The sequence below is a fragment of the Mycteria americana genome, chromosome 14 (assembly GCF_035582795.1).
Source record: "Mycteria americana isolate JAX WOST 10 ecotype Jacksonville Zoo and Gardens chromosome 14, USCA_MyAme_1.0, whole genome shotgun sequence".
NCBI classification, from domain to species: Eukaryota; Metazoa; Chordata; class Aves; order Ciconiiformes; family Ciconiidae; genus Mycteria; species Mycteria americana.
Window position 1 is genome coordinate 5,307,996 of NC_134378.1, and position 18,121 is coordinate 5,326,116.

At 43.3% G+C, this 18,121-nt stretch overlaps 2 protein-coding genes across 4 annotated transcripts in view; both read right to left on the reverse strand.

Annotated features, from left to right (window-relative positions):
- The window catches only part of IFT52 (intraflagellar transport 52), a 231,549-nt gene that overhangs the window by 92,011 nt on the left and 121,417 nt on the right, over nucleotides 1–18,121 (reverse strand). The gene's annotated exons all lie outside the window — the stretch shown is intronic.
- Nucleotides 1–18,121, reverse strand: part of ARHGAP40 (Rho GTPase activating protein 40) — a 44,380-nt gene that overhangs the window by 9,556 nt on the left and 16,703 nt on the right. For 2 of the 3 annotated variants that reach the window (XM_075517103.1, XM_075517102.1), the window contains exons 2-8: nucleotides 10,707–10,909; nucleotides 5,684–5,904; nucleotides 2,436–2,511; nucleotides 1,683–1,834; nucleotides 886–1,051; nucleotides 445–536; nucleotides 247–324 (exon numbers count right to left, since the gene is read on the reverse strand). In XM_075517103.1, coding sequence (XP_075373218.1) covers nucleotides 247–324; nucleotides 445–536; nucleotides 886–1,051; nucleotides 1,683–1,834; nucleotides 2,436–2,511; nucleotides 5,684–5,904; nucleotides 10,707–10,887 — 966 coding nt within the window. In that variant the 5' untranslated portion in view covers nucleotides 10,888–10,909. The remainder of the gene's footprint in view (nucleotides 1–246; nucleotides 325–444; nucleotides 537–885; nucleotides 1,052–1,682; nucleotides 1,835–2,435; nucleotides 2,512–5,683; nucleotides 5,905–10,706; nucleotides 10,910–18,121) is intronic. The other variant, XM_075517101.1, reaches the window with a different exon arrangement.

Here is an 18,121-nt window from a genome sequence, read left to right on the forward strand (position 1 = left end):
AAATTATTACATGCTTTAATAAGCAAATACAAGGGAAATTCTGTAGCTGAGCACTAGGAGGGCAACCCATCAAGTCAAAAGAGCGCAGAGACTATCACAGCAGACACTCCCAGATTTCCCAGCAATGCATGTTTCTAGTTGTACTGGGAAGGGAGATGAGACAATCCAGGTTATTTAGACACTTGCTTCAGCAACATGCTCCCTGGTCACCTCCGATACTTTCGAACACTACTAAAGAGCTCATACCTTGATTCTGGTCTGGGACCCAGAAACTCTCAAAATGCCTTCTGTTTCAAGTCCTCTCTTTTCCAAGCAGGACAGCAGCTATTAAAAGGGGGAAAAAGAAAGCTCTTAGGCACAGAGTATGAGAAGTCAGCCCTTTCTTATCACAGGCTTCCTGACTCTGAGGACCAGAGGTGCAAATGAAACCAGAAGCAAACTTACTGCCTGGAGTAACAGAGGGACCTTGGTGTTGGGGAGCAGTTTTTGGTCGTTTTCCAACAGGGTGTTGAGTGGAACTCCAAAGAGTCTTTTCTCTACAACAGAAACAGCATGTTATAAGTCTGTATCTCTACTAATACAAATGTCAGGGATATATCCACCGCTGCAGACTAACAGGGCACATTTTATAAGTGTAGGTACTGGAGAAAAAGAGAGGAACAGTTAACAGGACAAGTGCATTTGACAGTCAGAGATAAATGTGGTGCTAGGTCTTGATGTTATGATCCAGTGACTTCCAGGAGAAATTCCGACCAAGGAAAAAACACCTGTCACAAGGTTTCTTGTCAAAGACCCTCTCTGTTCTAACATTTAAAACACAAATGAGAAGATCAACGTAAAAAACGCACCCCCAAAAAAAAAAAATCAAGATGAAATACAACTAACCTGTTGTTTTCAGTTTTGCTGCCTTGTTTCTCTTCAGCTCAAAGCCCAGAACATCACAGAGCGCTGTTAGTTCAATAAGGGCCAGTGTGGGGACCTTCTTCATGTCCTGAGCAGACAGATCTCCAATCCTGGTCACTCCTAATCTGCCCTTGGGGATCTTAAATTTCTAAGGGAAAACACACACAAGGTTCAGTGCAAGTATCATTACTAATCCCACTGGTATCAAGTTTTGCTGCATTCTCATCATTCCTTACCATAACCAGCCATCTATTCGTTCTCTTGTTTTCAACACCAGACAAATGCCCCAAACTACTACTACTTCTACTCAACCCACAGCTGAATAAATATTTTCCCTTTTCAACATTGCTCTCTAACTCTATTGGAGATCCCAATTTATCTAAATTAAAGACAGCCTGATACCCACCCTAATGTACCTGAATTTTGGAAGCAGCCCAGTACATTTGCAAGGAAGAAAACTGTTAGCATTACAAGTAAAAAAGCCCAGTTATTCTCCTCTTTTCAGTGGAAATGACCCAGATTCAAGGCAAAATAGCTAATTTCACACACAAATACTACTTCTTTTGACCCTTCACTACACAACAGTTACCCTTGCCCAACACCGCAAGGATAACTGCATTACCTGTCCAAAAATACCTACCTAATATAGACCTGTTCCAACACTATCCATAGAGGACATTTCCAAGAGCTGATCATACAGTTGAATCAAATGTCTTGTACCCCTCTACACAAGAAGGGAGCTAATAAATTCTAATAGGAAAAATTCCTTCAGTGCTTACAATTAGGGCATTTCCATCCTTTAACCTCCTAGATTCAGACAGGAATGATCCCTTGAGCAGGACAGCCGCTTGCTCCGAGTAGGCAACATCCATGTTGAACACCTCTTCTTTTCCAGGGTTTCGAACTGTGCAGGAGTAATCCTGGGTTTCTGCTACAGAGGAGAAAATGTCTTGAATTTCGGAAAGCCAAAAGGATGATGCTTAGGAAACAAGTGTGCTAAAAGAGCAGTTTGAGACAGATTTGGGGACCACCCCTAAAAAAACCTATATTAACGTTTGAAAAGAGTGTCGGCATAGCAGAGTCCTGAGACTGATCAGTAGGGTAAGATTAGCTTAAAGCCACAACATTACAGCTACAATCACCAGATCACTGGTAAGACATGAGCATGGCCTTAAATTAAATGACATACCTATGGCTAACTTCTCTTTACACAATTGCATATGGCATTTATAGGATTTCACCATATGATCTTTGCTAGAGTTATTTTATTTGCATCTTCTAATTGCTTTCTTGAAGAGTTACAGTTATCTGTTTGAGCTGCAATTCCTAACAACACTAGAGTCTGGAAAAGTTTACTAAATCCACAACTGTGGATAACCAAGTATTTAAAAAAAAAAAAAAAAAAAAAAAAAACCCAAACAAGGCCAATGTTTCAGAGTCCAGATTAGTATAATTTCCCTTCCAGTTCCAGCCCTACTTCAGATCCTACTCCCCTTCCAATCCTACTCTACATTTAAAAACTTCCTTCTTACTTCTCTGTACATTTGAAGTCCGTAGATTGTGCCACAACTGGTCTGGGCTGGACTCCTCTTTCTCTGCTGCTGTCTCCTGAAAAATAAACCAGAATGTGTTTACCTACACAAACCAGAAATTATTATAAGACAAACCGATTTTGGCAGGAAAAAACACACCAAAACACACCTGGCATTGTCTGCTAATCTAAGAAAATGCTGCTCAAGCTCAGGCCTGCAAGACTACTCTGAAATTAAGAATCATAATTAGAGGATTTGGCAAGCAAGTGGAAAACAGATTACTATCTCACAGACAGTATTTGTGATAAATTTGCACATCATTAAGCCAATTCTTCCTCTCACACAATCAGCAGGCAATTTCCCCCTTTTAGTTCATGCACTGAGGGTCTAACAAACAGCGGACCAAGCAAGCCATGGGATCTACCCATTGCCTGTGATCACAAGACCTTTCACGAGAAAGAACACACTAAGTAGCCATCAACACCTAAAAGCTTCCCTTCATGGGCTTCATAGCAACCTACCTCTTCATGTCTAGAGAGAGCAGTGCATCTTTAAAAGTATAAGGCGGCACTTGGCAGGCAATCCTGTTAATAAGAACCTTACTTTTGCTAGAACTAGTTAGAATATAGGAAAGCTTATTCTATTACCAAAAGTTAGCAATTTTCTGAGAACATGCTTATGACATGGAGTTGTGGACCGAGGACTGAAGGTTAAAAGCAACCTGTGCAAAATCATTGCAAATGGACAAAACAGTTCGTCTGCACAGAAGATGTACTATAGCTTGAGAGTAGGTGCACAACTGATGAGCTTGCCGTGAAAGCAGAACCAATTCATTTAGCATCTGGCTTAATCACACATCATACACAGAATAACGCCAGAGCGCCTTCAGATCCAGCTGCTGTGTAAACAGGCCATACCGAACAGTAACATAGGGGAAGGATGTAGAAAGGTTCTGATAGAAATGCCAACAGCTTTGATGCCCGAGAGTAGCTCATTACAGAGGTGGACAGGAGATGAACTGCAAATCCATCTTGAAACACTGATGGAAATAAAAATCCAAATTACTCTGATGCATCATTGCCTGCACTCTTCCAGGCTGAACTGCTTCCACTCAAGTCACAGCTGAACTGAATTAGCTTTAAGCTCGATTTGCTGAACACAGTTTTTCCATAGGTAGAGCCCATTCAAACATTCTGCTCCCAGCGTACTGAGAGAGCAGTCAATAGTGGGAAGCGTCCAAAACCTGATTGAGCAGTAAGGGGACAGACACTGGATCCCGGTTCCAATTCTGGGACTGTGAGGAAAAAAACTTTACCTTTTTTCATTTCTGTTTCCTCGCTTACAAAGCGGAGATGTCAAATATCCTTTTGTGTGATAAGGGATCTATCATGTTTTGCTACCTGCCTCGAATAAGCGTTATAGCAACACCAGGCCTGTTTTGGCATATGGTTCCTGAATATGTCCTTCAGAGCCCCAAAATTGTGCTTGGAACTGGGATGACACAGCAAACCAGTATGGAAAATTAACCAAAAAGCTGCTTCCCTTTGGGATTGCTCCAGGAATTACTCAAAGGTAAAGGACTACTTCTGCTCAGCGTCCACATCCAGCGTCATATCCTAACGTCTCAAAAGTTTACCATTCTACGTAGAAATCACTCTCAACCTAAGCTGAGCATCAGTCACCTCCCATGAAATAAAAGGGTAAGCACCACCCCTTGCGTACACTGTAAGAGACAAGCAAGGAATACAGAGGTTAAGCTCATGGCCACTCAGCAAAGAAGGAACAAAATGGACTAATTTAAAATACATATTCTTACTTTCATTATAAAGAGAGGGGGAAAAAAACCACTGTTTTTTCTTTCAGTGACCTCCACTGAAACTGTAGATCTCTGAGGCAACTGCAAAGCCTTAAAAAAAAAATTAAGCCAAAGAAAATATGAGTAATTCCAGCAGACTTATTGGAAAAGAGTCCAGTGATCTTGCCCAAAGTAAGAAGTGAGGAAAATGTTTCACTTCCAGTTAAATTAAGGCAATTTAAACAGGCAGCTTTAGCATCTTTGTACGTGCCTTTATTATACCAAAAGGTCACTTTAAAACAACAGATTTGATCTCAGTTGCTTATCAAATGCAAATTATTACATACAAATATTAGTGACCTAGTGAGTGGACACATAAGATTAAGAGCTTAAAAATCTCCATTCCTATACAGTAGAAAGTAAAATTATTTTAAGAGATATAACAGGTTTCTATTTAATCTGCAAGTTTAAAAACTTGATGAATTTCAACTGAGGCACTTAAGACAAGCTTGCAGCATTATTGGTTTCTGAAATGTCATCTTTTTGTCACCCATTTGTGCAGGAATGCAAACAATGCTCTACAAAAGCAAATTAACCATGACTCTCAGTGCAATTCACAATAAAGAAGCAATCTACACCTCAACACTGGGCAGTTACAAAGAACACAACCACAGCAGTTTCCAGTGATGTTGTAGACTGGTAGTGTCATTCCCTTAAGGCATTCAAGGGATTATTTGGGTATAATTCATCTCATTACAGTAAAAGATGTTTCGAAGATGCTCAGGCTGAGGAAAAGGAGTATTCAGTTCTGGTAGACAGCAAAGGTCCCATGCTACTGAAAAAGGCAGATCTTGGTTAAGCTCAATACCTTCTGACTAGACACTTGACTGAGTAGAGAAAGTCACAAGGAGCCCTGATTGGGATACTTTCCAGCAGCCCCTAGAAAAAATAAGGATAATCTACCTTGTGGCCACAACCAAAAGAGGAGCAGCACAGCAGGAAAGCAGCTGAAAAGTTAGTGGTCATGTATTCTCTAGGAAAAAAAAGGCAGTGGCTATTCTTTCTCTAGAATTACCAGCTGTACAAGATCAGCTTATCAGAACCAAACTTATGAAGTTCTCTCTTTTTTGGGTTAATAACGATTTAACATGACACTGGAATAAAGAAAACACAAGAGGGCTCCAAACGATACCAGTGCTCCAGGAGGCTGCAGTGCTGTAGGCACTACACAGAAGTCTTCCAGCAGTCTCTAGGAAGCTTATGGATCTGCAGGTTTTGTAGCAACTTCTCAACGTTGCAACTTGGATGCAGAATTTCTACAATCTCAGCTTCATTTCAGCTCAAAAGATGAAGCCATCTATTTGGAAATGAAAGTAGCCCTAGACGCAGAAAGCCTAGACGCAGCTACCACAACGCAACGAAGTCTTTCGGGGATCCCACTAAATCAACATACCTCAGAGCTGACCACTCCAAAAATGTCTCGGACATCACGCACAGGATGTTTGTTCTTCCTCCTCCGAGAGCGGGAGTAGGTATCCAACCGCCGCTGCACAGCAGCAGCCTGGGTCTTGGTTAGGGTGGAGAGCAGCACGATGTTGTCATTTTCTGAGGCACGGTCCCCAAGGAGGTCAGACAGACCTGCGTCCTGGAGCCACTCGGCTTCAGCTTCTCCCTCTGCAAGGCAAGGGATGAGAAGGGCGAGTGAGAAGAGAAAGAGTAACAGCAATTTGAGTGCTTGAAACACTTCAGAGGCAGAAAACCAGAAGCCTGAACCATCCCCTTTCTGGGGCGACAGTGGGACATCACTGGAAGGGAGTCACATGTTTGTTAGGAAGCCACGGCTATTCTCAAAATCTTAGCCCTATTCCCAGGTACCCAGCTGGGTATCAGGGTGAAACTGGAGGAGAGACAGCACTTTAGGCAGCTACAATTGCCCACATACTCCTTTCTCCTCACCCTAGGTGAGGAAAAAGAGAAGAAAAACCTATGGAGGCATGGATATTGCCAGGAACCTTCTGTGATTCTATTAGTGAGGTGGGTGTCGGTCTCTTCTCCCACATAACTAGCAATAGGATGAGAGGAAATGGCCTCAAGTTGTGTCAGGAGAGGTTTAGATTGGATTTTAGGAAAAATTTCTTCACTGAAAGGGTGGTCAAGCATTGGAACAGGCTGCCCAGGGAAGTGGTTGAGTCACCTTCCCTGGAGGAGTTCAAAAAACGTGTACATGTGGCACTTCAGGACATGGTTTAGTAGGCATGGAGGTGTTGGGTTGATGGTTGGACTAGATGATCTTAGAGATCTTTTCCAACCTTAATATTCTATGAACCTAGGCTCCCTCAGAAGGTGGGCACGAGTGTGACTCTGCATCGTATTTAGCACAAGGATTGCAACAGGAACTGAACCCCGTGGGGGCTTTCACAGGACATGGGAGGAAAGTCAGATGGACTTGCTTAAATCTGCCTTTACACGGACTGCCTGTGCAAAGGCGAGCTCTGGCAGCGGGCAATAGCACACAGCAAACTCAGAATGAATGGCACTGCCTCCCTCTGCAGCACACCCAATCCTCCGACATCTTTGAGAATGGATAAAAGGTCTGTGGGAAGCCACAACATACAACACTGCACATTTGGCTTTTGCACTCTTCCCAATTATTTGGTTATTTCTTTTAATTTTTATTTATCCATATGCATGCCTACGTATCAACACCTTTTTTTTTTTTTTTAATATTCAGGCACTGATCTAGTAGATTCAAATGTATTTTATTTAATATACTTGCAGAACTATTTGTATGCACCATCCCTATTCTTTACCTTAAGTGGACTGGTATCCATACAGTCGTACAACAAAAGCAAAAACATTATTCTTACTCTGTGCATTTGCTTTATGTCTGTGCCTATTCAAAACATCACTAAAATTAAAGATCATTCCAGTTCCAGAATGAAGTGTGAGAAGCCTGGAGACAGTACAGCAGCATTACTCAAACAACCTCAATTCCACTTCATTCTTCAATATATATAAAGTTGCACTTCAAACACAGAAGACAATTTTTCCCTTACGGGATGCACCCTTTGTGCAAGTGAGAAAGTGCTCCAAGCAAGGCAGCTACTTGAAATCCAAGGATAAAAGAAGCAATTTAGCAGGTGGCTTCAACTTTAATACAGCAAACACCACAAAGCCTTTATCTTTCCAATTCTACGTACCACATTCATTCACTGCAGGCAGCTCCAGCATAGCCCTACCAAAGGTTATACTGGGAAAAAGAAAAATCACAACTGAACCAACTGACACAGAACAGTTCATTCCCACTCTTCCTTTCCTGTGCAAACTGGTATCTGCTCAGCTATCGCAGCTGCTCAGGCTAAGTTTTATCATTGCTGCATCAATAATAAAAAAGCCATGCAGCTGCTCTGGAGAGATTAAAAAATTTAATTTTTTTTCTAAGGAAACTTCTGCGTTCATGCAACTTGCAAAAACATATTGCGACTCCATTAAAACTCTTTTCAGCCTCCAGAGCATGCTCTTTGTCTTCTTAGGCGCTGTAATGAAACAGAAATGTTGTCACCATCACACCACAATAAATAGAGCTGGACTTGAAGTCAAGTATTTCCTTTAACAAATCTTCTAGCAAACTGGCTAGCTTTCCTACATGGTCTTAAGTTTTGGTCATTTCCCATGACGGTTCTACAGAAGCTAACAGGTAAGAGCATCCCCCCGGTACCGCTCGCCCGGTTACAGCTGCTCACGCGCCCGCGGTCCCTCCCCGACTCCTCACTGTACAGCTGTGCGTCCTACAGCCCCGGTTTCGTGGCAGCACGGCGCGCAAAAGACTTCTGGTTTATTTTGTCTTTGGGAGCTAAAGGAAGTTAAGTGTATTGCTTGCAAATTTTGAAAATACCTAATTCCAGTCATAACAGGAAACTAATCTAATACACAATACTAAACAGCAGGCCCTAAATCGGACATCCGTGTGAGCCTACTGCCCCATCTGATGCCAAAGCACCAGATTTTAATTCCTCTATTTAATATTTTTGGCCCAGTTGCGTTTGCCAGTAACACAAAAGGAAATCAGCAGAATAGGCTATTTATGGGGAGAAGGGGGAAATCAGAGAGAAACAGGTCAGAACTGAGAGGTCCACAGAAACTGAGCTGTAGGTTTAAGCCTGGAGAGCTGCTAAGATTTGCCTTGTGAGTTCCAGACAAGCAGCATTTCAGGGGGGAATAATTAGGAATAAATTTGTAAAACTGAAGAACGCCAGTTTCAAAAACTTACTTGAAACATAAGCTAGCCAAAACCAGCATTCATAATAAAGCATTTAGTTTCAAAAAAAAAAGCTAAAGGACAGCTAAGCATCCTACAATTTCAGACTAAACATTAAGCACACCTTCCTATATAGTTTTTGAAGGTGGAGAAGAATCACTCTTCGCAGACACTTCTCAGACATGATTACATGCTATAAGGATGCTAGCAGATATTTTAGTGGCACTACTGCACAGAGTGCATACGTTATCAGCCTGCTCTACAGTCAGACCTTGGAGAGAGCTGGATAAACAGCAGACAGCAAGGAAAGGACGCCGCTGCTCATATTTCAGGAAAAAGCTACTTTCTACCCCCTTCAACGGTTAGCGAGGCCACAAGTACCATCAGCGCCTTTCTGCTGACCCAGTTCTTCTGCAAAGGTACACGCTGGCCTCCCACTAACACCAGGTCACAAGCAGCTTCCCGTCCCGCCACCCCTGACACAGGGCTTGCACAGGAGACCCACATTCTCCAACTGGGTCAGCATTTTTGCAACGCCTTATCTACACGTAGCCTCCACGCTGGCCCTGTACCGCGATTATGATCAGCTGTTTGTCAGGTTGAGCCACCCCGTCTCCAGACAGAGCTGTTAGCCGCTGCCCAAGCACAGCTTCTCGGGCTTTATGCAAAGAGCGATGGTGCCTTTGGCTCCGAGGAGCCCTGAAGCCTCTGTGCTGCCTTGCCACCTCGTGGTGCTCCGACCATAAATTGCAGAGACATGAAAGCCAAAAGGCACCCGCCAAGTCCAGCTTCCTGCAGCCACACCATCTGAAGTCTCCCCTTGCTACCTATGCTTCCAGCACACCACTTATTTGACTAAGCTCCTTCGCAGGAGGCCGAGCGTGCCGCACCTCCTTCCCCAGCCTGCCAGGAAGGCTTCGCTACTTGGAGCATTATTTCAAGTCTGTCTGGTTTCAGTTGCCAATTAAGCAGTCAGCTCTTGCCTGCTAGATTAATACACACCATTAAAAGACACTTTTCCTTGTGTCCCTGCTTACACACAGTAATCAAATTGCCTCTAGCATATCAGTGTTTTGGATATCCCAGACAGCCTTTCATCTCATGGCATGGCCTCTTTTCCAAAGTCTCCTTCCTGGTGCACTCATTTTCCGAGTCGCTTTTGCATCTCTTCCAGTTCTAAAAACCAAACTTACATGCTTTAAGCAGGGACACTAACAGCAGACCTCAGTGTTTACCGTGTCTTGCCTGCTATGGCAGACACGGATGATGACCTTCCCACCCCACTCTCCAGAGCCCCCTCTATGCACCCAGGATAGCTATTTACCCTTCCCAAGCACGGCAGCACACTGGGACTTTCACTCAAACACTTCCCATTACGTACATGGATCCTTCTCAACATCAGGGCAGCACAACAGCTGTACAGGGGCAAACCCAACCATTCAAGAGGATGTAGAGCCAACTAAACCACATTCTTCAAAACGGACCCGGGAAATGCGTGATCTCAATCTGCAGGATCGCTGGGCACTTATCACCATTTATCATCCCTCCAACAGCCCAGGGTGTTGCAGGACCATGCCAAAAGGCAACTGGTCCGCGTTCCAGTTATTCCAAAATACTGGACAACATCAGGGCTACAGAAATCCCACTAGAAACACCCCATGCACATGAAGCAGTCTTCAAAAGAAAGAAAGAGGGGAAAAAAATAAAAAGGATGTATACAAGGAAAACCTTGTGTGGACGGACTGAAGTCATTCTGGATCTTTATTAGGGTTTCTTGAATAGTGAATCAGAGGGGAAAGTCTGCCTTCCACAAAAGCAGCTCTCATAAAAGCCACCATGATGAAATCTCAGAACCACGTACACAAGCAAGCCTTCCAAACCACCGTCAGCTATTGCCGCGTGTTTACCATACAGCCACCTGCACGGGGAGTGAGAGCCCCCACACTTAGTGGAGGGCTATTTGAAATAATCTGGAGCCTTGAACGTACTCCTGACTGACCTCAGAGTCAGCTCTGCTTCAGAAGCTGAAACCAGGCCAGGCCAGCACTCCTCTTCTGCAGGGCATTATCCACACCCAATGAAAAATATATATATCTCTGATTTGACTGGTAATATTCTAACCATATTCCAACATGTTTCTAAATCATTCAGGTGCATAAGCAAATTTTCTAAGACATTCATCTTCCTCCCCTCACTCCCAACATTTTTGGCAACCTACCCTCTCGTGTTTTGACATCTGCAAGGCTGCATTCCTCTTGCTCGGCTTCAGCGCTCTGTTTAATGTTCTCTACTTCCAGCCAAAAACTGTCCATTGACAAGTTGTCCAAAGACTCTACCCTGGAATTCATGCCCTCTGACACCGGGGATGCCAAAGGACTCTTCGGAGGAAGCTGGCTCATTTTGCAAGGGCAATTTCTGGTACTAAGAGAGGAAGAGATAAGGAGAGAGAGATTAAGCTACATGTATTCACATACGGCATTCACAATACAGCAGTCTTCATTGATTAATGACTGCATTAAAAGCCAAACAGAGGTAAGTGCTAGACTTCCTTTCGTTAGTGTTTAGCAATAACAGACAGGGTTGGGATCAAATCCCCTAGAGAAGGGGAAAAACTGCTGTCCAAACATGCGAGAGGACGCAGTATCAACACGGGTTTTCCGATCCTGTCCTTCCAGTGACCTCCGAGACACCACCTACCACTCCCACGCTTGCTTCCAAGACTCCCCTGCAAACTTGCACAGATACTCTCTACATTCACAGACACCCAAGATGTTTCAAGTTTGGTGCACATGTGCTCTGATTATCTGGCATGCACAGCAAGTCCGACAACTCCCAGCTGCAGCAGACTGAACCCAGCAGGCTTGTCCTCCATATGCAAAAATCGGCACAGCTCCATCTCCTGCACTTCAGCTCATGCAATAAACAACTCGGACGTTTGAGGCCCTCTTTTCCTGCCCAGACCAGATTTTTCAGCTGTGAAACAGCACAAGTGTCCTGGGAAACCCAAACATACAGAATTTTCTTACCACCCTGTTGATTAATTCATGGGCAGCCAAAGTCCCAGGCTGGCCTCGTTCAGCTTTCAACCTCTCTGCAGAAAGTTGTGAGGTTCTCATCAGTTCATTAAATAATGCCTCTCCTAAAACAAATTTTAATTCACTTCAAAGGGTTACAAGCCATTTAAACCCTGCTGTATATCTTTTTCAAAGACTTTTAAAAAAGGGATAAGTGGAACCTACTTGTGAAAACACCTCAATGGTTCAACTTATGAATACAAAACTAAAGAGACTGCACACTACGCTAACTCTGGACGGTTTGAAAAACACCTGTGAACAGCCACTACCACCAAACACAGATCGGAATTGCTTTCTAGTTTTACGACAAAAAAAGCAGAACGAGTCTTATGCCTTGAAAACCATGACAACAAAACAACCACCAAAGGCAATTTAGCCTCCTAACTCTAGAAGTATTTAGAAAGTTATAGATGGCAAAATATCTGGAAAGTTTTAGTTCCTTTCATTCCAGAAAGCCATTATTAGCAGTTCTGGCACTAACTTGCTTCAGTTATAAGAAGCATTTCAAGTCATAAAGGACTAAATTTGAAGATCTAACAACTAAGAGGCATATGTTGTAGGATGTTCTGCACTTATATTTACACATGTGCTTGCATATGATTCTTTTTCTAATATGCATTTAGGCAGCCCTTCTCTTCTAAAGGTCAGAACTAAAGCAATAACCATCATTCCAGGAACATCTGGAGCCAGCAACAGCACTGAGAACAAGAATAAGAAGGTTTTTGTTTGTTTGTTTTACAGGAACACAAAAGTTAAAGATTGAGAAGAGCTATTATGCCACCCAGGCCACCTCTGACAAGGGCAGAAGCGATCTGCTTGTTTAGTACTCATCCCCACCTTCTGCCCCTTTCCTGCTCCCAGATATCCAAATAACAGGCCTCCAGTTGAGATGCCACTTCATAGACTGGTACAGCACTTAAATTGTCACTTTAAGATTTTTTAATTATTATTTATTTATTTAACCTTCATAGTTCATGTCCGTCTCTCTCAGCAATACTACAGCTACCATCCCAAATCATAATTTCCCCTTTCAACTTTTTACCTATATCTTTACCCATTAGGAGTTAAAAAACTTAGATCACATCCCTCACATTAACTCTTCATCTTTAGTACTCCTCTCCATTTTCTCACATTTGCTGACAGCCTTCTTGTAAGAGGATTAGATTTAAACAAAGCCACCTTGCTAGCATCAAAAAGACTGTTTAATACCTTGCCATGATATCTCACTAGAATTCTACTACATGCCAGTCAATAGAAATCATCACTTGCAACGTGAAACTAGAAGGAGGATTTTAGATTATCTTGAGGGACTTGGTTTTGGCCGTATCAGTGCCAGAAACACTGGCAGCCGAACTTGCACTAAAGAGCAGTCTCCGAATGCACAACACTACACAGTCTAAGGAAACATCTGACAAGCTCTCCTGACTGCTCTGCTAAAGGCCCTCAGCAGGCACACAACTACTCTTCTTGCCCTGTGTTACTGCACTATACTACTGTGGGAGCTAGGGTATACAGATCAAAGCAGCTCTAAAATGTACCCTTCCTTCATGTTCAGCCTGGTGTAGAGCAGGCTCATCTAGCATCCCAGAAATCTCCGTGGATTCACACCAAAACAGCACTTATACCCAGGTTTGCAGATCCAGCAGAACCTACCCCAGACCCGAGCAGCAGCTTGCACCCAGCGCCCGCGCTCTGCAGCAAGCCCGTGTCGCGCAGAGCTATGACAATCCCTTCACCGCACCTCCCACAGGCCTGCCTGGAAAAAAACCAAAATTTTCAGCCAACATAAATACAGTCTTCAGCTCTTTCAAAAGGGTGACTCTTGACTTAGATGTTTTGCATGACTTACCCAGACACCAGATCCTGAATGCAAGTTTTAGGCCAGCAGATACTACAACCAAGTGGACTACTTCTCTAAGGCATTAGGGCAGATTCCTGGTGCACATCTGAAAAGGGTCACAACATCCTGACAGTCCAGGTTTCAGGCTGTAGCCTTGCCAGCAGCTATTTTTGATCCACCAGCACCTTCAGTCCATATCAAGACAACAGAGTACTGGTGCAAGAACATAGTTTTGCCAGACAACAACAAACTGCTGTACCGCTGTCCCATGCCAACTTGTGCTTCTGTACCACCCACAGTTATTTTGCTTCCTTCCACAGCTGGAAATACAGATGATCTAGTAGTGCTTGCACCAAAAAGCTCCACCACCGGTCACACTATATGCCTACTATAGGAGAGCCGTATTTGAACTTCTTGTGCATCAAACAGCCCAATGCCATCCTAACTTTTTTCCTCAAGAACCTCATGGACTGACGCACTGAACCCTATTCACCAAAGTGCAGGATGCTAATGTCACATAGCAGCTCTACGCAGCAGTAGCAGGATCCAAAGCCCAGCCCTACAAGTCCTAAGCTAGCGCTGTTGTTCCTGTCTCACAGGACAACACCAAAGCAAAGTCAGGCCTTTAAATTTAGAAAATGTTTTATTTTCTGGTCTAAATACTTTTTTTTCCTGAACACACTGCGCAATGCTTTACAAATCCAGCTACTCAGGTGGAAGGTTAATTTTAGATTCAGTGCACCTAAGAGATTGTTCTTCCTCATTGCATTCCCAAGCCAACGGAGGGCAATCTGTGACATATAAACATAGCAACAGTTTTGATTGAAAGTGTAGATTGTTGGCTTAAAATGTTAATTGCTCAGTTGCAACTGGGCAAAGAGTAGGTGGAATAATCAAGTTCACTCAGTTGCGCTGTCAATGTAACAAAAGCTTAAGATTATAAAGTTTTAAAAATTAACCCAACAAAAAGCAGACTGGCAGAAAGATCTAGCTAAGGACAACCATAAAGGAATGACTCTGTGGAAAGACTGACCATCCTAATGCAACCTTCTCCTCTTGTTCAAGAGCAAAGCCAGTTTTAACAGGGCTCAAGATTCATTCAGCTGACTCCCCTAACACCTTCAGTCTAACCCTGACTTAACAATATTAACAGCAGAATTATGAGAAATTAGACTAGCATGAACCTTATATGGTTCATTTTCTTATTATTTTTTCTATCAGTCCTCTCCACATAGAGCACTGGTAGCCCTGAGCAAGATTTGCACGCCGGCACAGCGCTGACTGAGCGCTCGTGGCTCACCAGTCCTGGGCTAGAATACGAAGTCTCAGCGTAGTTTTTAATCTCTTCCTAGATACTGTCAACACACGGCAAAGATATTGCAAACACTCATGTGACTCTTGGCCCTTTTGAATATCAAAATAAAATAAACACTGTTGCCATGCATTTGTTCATTCCAGGCTCGAATCATTCCTGTCAGAGAGCTTCTCAAAGGATCTGTAGCTGCGTAGCCTACTTCACTGCTTGCTCAACATCCTTCCTTCATTGAAATACCTCTCTAGCAGACGAATAAAGAGGTTTCTTCTCAAGCATTTCAAACGGAACAGGAGGTGAGAAGTGTAAGCCAAGAAAACAGAATGCCTTTAATACTGTTTCCAGAAAAACTAAGATAAGAAGGCAACAAGAACAGAAGAATTAAGCTATACAAGGCAGTCCTTTCACACACAAGCACCTAGTTTTTAAAGACATTTCCAAATATCTGGAGCAAGCACAGAGGCACACATGAAACAAAGAAACAGCTGGAAGGAGTTTGAATTAACCTTGAGAGCAAATTAGGAGCAGCACACCAAGTCACAGCATCACAGCAATTCAGACCACTAGCATGAAACACAAGCTCTTTTGAAAGAAAAAAAAAGTGAGAAATTATTCTATCAACTGGTTGCAGTATTTTGACAGATAAAGACACTAAGTCAGAGAACAAAAATACGTTAGCGTCACAACACACGCACATCTTACCAGCTTTCAGTTTACTTCAAGGTCAAAAACAATCGATGGGTCCAAAAGCACAAGATTAAAAGAAACAAACAAAAAAGTCCATGCAGGAAAAAGCACCTCTTCACTTTGCTTCCAAGTTCCTACCCTGAGCAAGCAGCTTAAACCCAAGTGAAGAACTGTGTAGGTAATTCTGAAGAGAAAGAATCACCTCAAGATCAGTCCACCACAGTTCATAACATGATAGGTTTTCTTGTTTAAGATCATGTAATAGGGTAAAGGCATCCAGAAACAACAGATAAGGGTATTTGAAAAGCTGGAGAAAATCCTGAAGCAGTAAGTCACATATCTGTAACTATATCTATATATAATATATATAATTTTACTTACTGAAACTATTGGAAGTTTAAACCTCAGATTTTCAAAGATATCAGTGTTAATATAAGAACAAGTCCTTGTATGAAATAAGTCAATCTACTTGTTATCAGGATTTTAGACGAAATATTCATAATCAGCTATTTTATTCAGACACACAGAGTTACACAAAACTCCATTCCCAACACAGATAGCAAATTTATCCAGGAGATGCGTTGCAGACACAAGCACCGCAACTTTTCTACCAAAGTTCTAAATCAAAAGCAAGCTTTATTGCAAATCTTTAAACCCTGGCTTTGTTACTCCTACAATCCTCCAAATTTTGTACGCAAACTACAAATACCACAGACTACCAATTCCCTCCTCCGCCCCACAACAAGGAGCAAAAGAGCAATACTGAAGTTTACTCTTCGGAGAAAGCAAAAAGCACACGGCTGGTTCGAGTTCCTTGGACCAGACCATAAAAGTAAAGACAGAGTAATTATCAAATTACTGTGGCAGCAATGAACAGTAACTTACCTGATACACTCTTACCATGCTTTACTTTCCCTGGCTTAACTAAGCCAAAGCAGCTAAAGAGGCAGAATTAAAGCACTCTTAGAAGCAGGCTGCCACCACTGACATACGTCTTTGCATACTTCTAACCATAGGGGATTTGCTCATATGCCTAGGAGTTTCACTGAGAGCATCCCCTACAAGAAGTCACAGTGCCTCCAGCCCAGGCTATTTCACATAGCACTGCTGCCAACCACCACTTATGTTCGCATTAAGGCATTTTATCAAGGACTTCACACCCATGGGATGGCACGCTTGAAGGTCTGTCTCTATAGCACCAGCAAGAATAGCTCAGATGTCACTACTACAATTTGCTAATAAGATTACAGCTTGTTTTCAGTAACACAGCAATCAGTTCATCAAGATCTTCCATTATGCAAGCAGCTCGGGGAGCAGCGTCATTTAAGGTTGTTTTGAAGAAGCCTGTTCTGCAAGTGATAAAGAGGACGTGCCAGATCGGTCTGCATGTGTGGAGTACTTCATACCAGATCCAGCTTTCCCTCACCCCAGCAACAACAAGGCACTCCCCAACTCCTGTCCTGCCATCCCTAGAGACACCAGAAAGACAAAAAACAGCGATCCTTTGCCCAGTGCTACAGGGAGTGAAAAACTTGAATCCTGATGCTTGTGTGTGACACGCTGCTTTAGCTTAGCACCTCCATCGCTTTCCGCGATGGACCTGAACTCCAGAGGTTACCTCCACCCCAGCACTGGTAGTTTTCAATAAAGCATAGGTTATAACTTACCTGACACTAAGTGTTTCTATCAAAGTATTTCAGGGCAAAGAAACTCCATCTCAGCATCTGTGTCTCCGGCCTTCATCGGGAGTAGACTCGTCTCAACTCTGTAAGAGTCTAAACAAGCCAGCTAAGGAACAGCGAAATTTGCCTCTAACAGCGAGATCTGCCTGGAGGTGTCTCAGACCAAAACTCGGAGCAGAACAAACACCAGACTGATAAGCCCATGCAGATACAGCCAAATTAAAAATATTCAAAGCCATGTTTAGTTTAGTCTATTAGCTGGGTATCTGTCCCATCACACTAGAGTTTGTTTTGGCCTCAGAAGACATAAGCCATGCTCTCTGTACGTGTTTTTTTGTTTCACTGTAAGGTCACTGCAGACGAGCCTGTTGTTCACTTTCCCTGCCTTAGCACGGTAAGCCAAACAGGAAAGGCCTTTCATTGACACGGAAATCCGGCTGCAAGAAAGGGGTACCTGGCCAAAACAAAGCTTTAGGAGTACTGTGATCTTTAATGCAATTGTGAATTGATAAGCCTGATCTACCGGATGATTATTTGAGAATCGTTAATTAAAAGGTGGCATTCTCATCCCTATTTCCATCTTCACACGCTCCACTGAATCCACGTTCATCTAAACATACAAGCGGCTTTGTCCGTCCAGCAGCCACAAAGATCCACTCTGCCATTCAAGTTCCACCTACCGCCACGACACCAGGATGCCAAAACCCACCGACCCGTTAGCATGGGGCTGCAAAACCCCCAGACCAGTGGCACTGGCTCCAGACAGGAGCTCCCACATACTTGTTCTTACCCATTACCCCGTCCTCCGTACAGAAGCTGCCCTGGGTTCCCTCCAGCTGCCACGAGGCAGAGCCCGTGCGCGGGATTCCCACGAAGCGGCTGGCACGGACTCATGGCCCTTTAGTGACGTGGCTGTCACAGCCCTGTAGCACACACCGCCAGGGATCTTACCGAGGCCAGAATGAGTCAATACCTCCCAGTTACTGAACGCATCCTCAAAACGCGCTACTGTTACGTCAGACGAGACACCCTTACTTT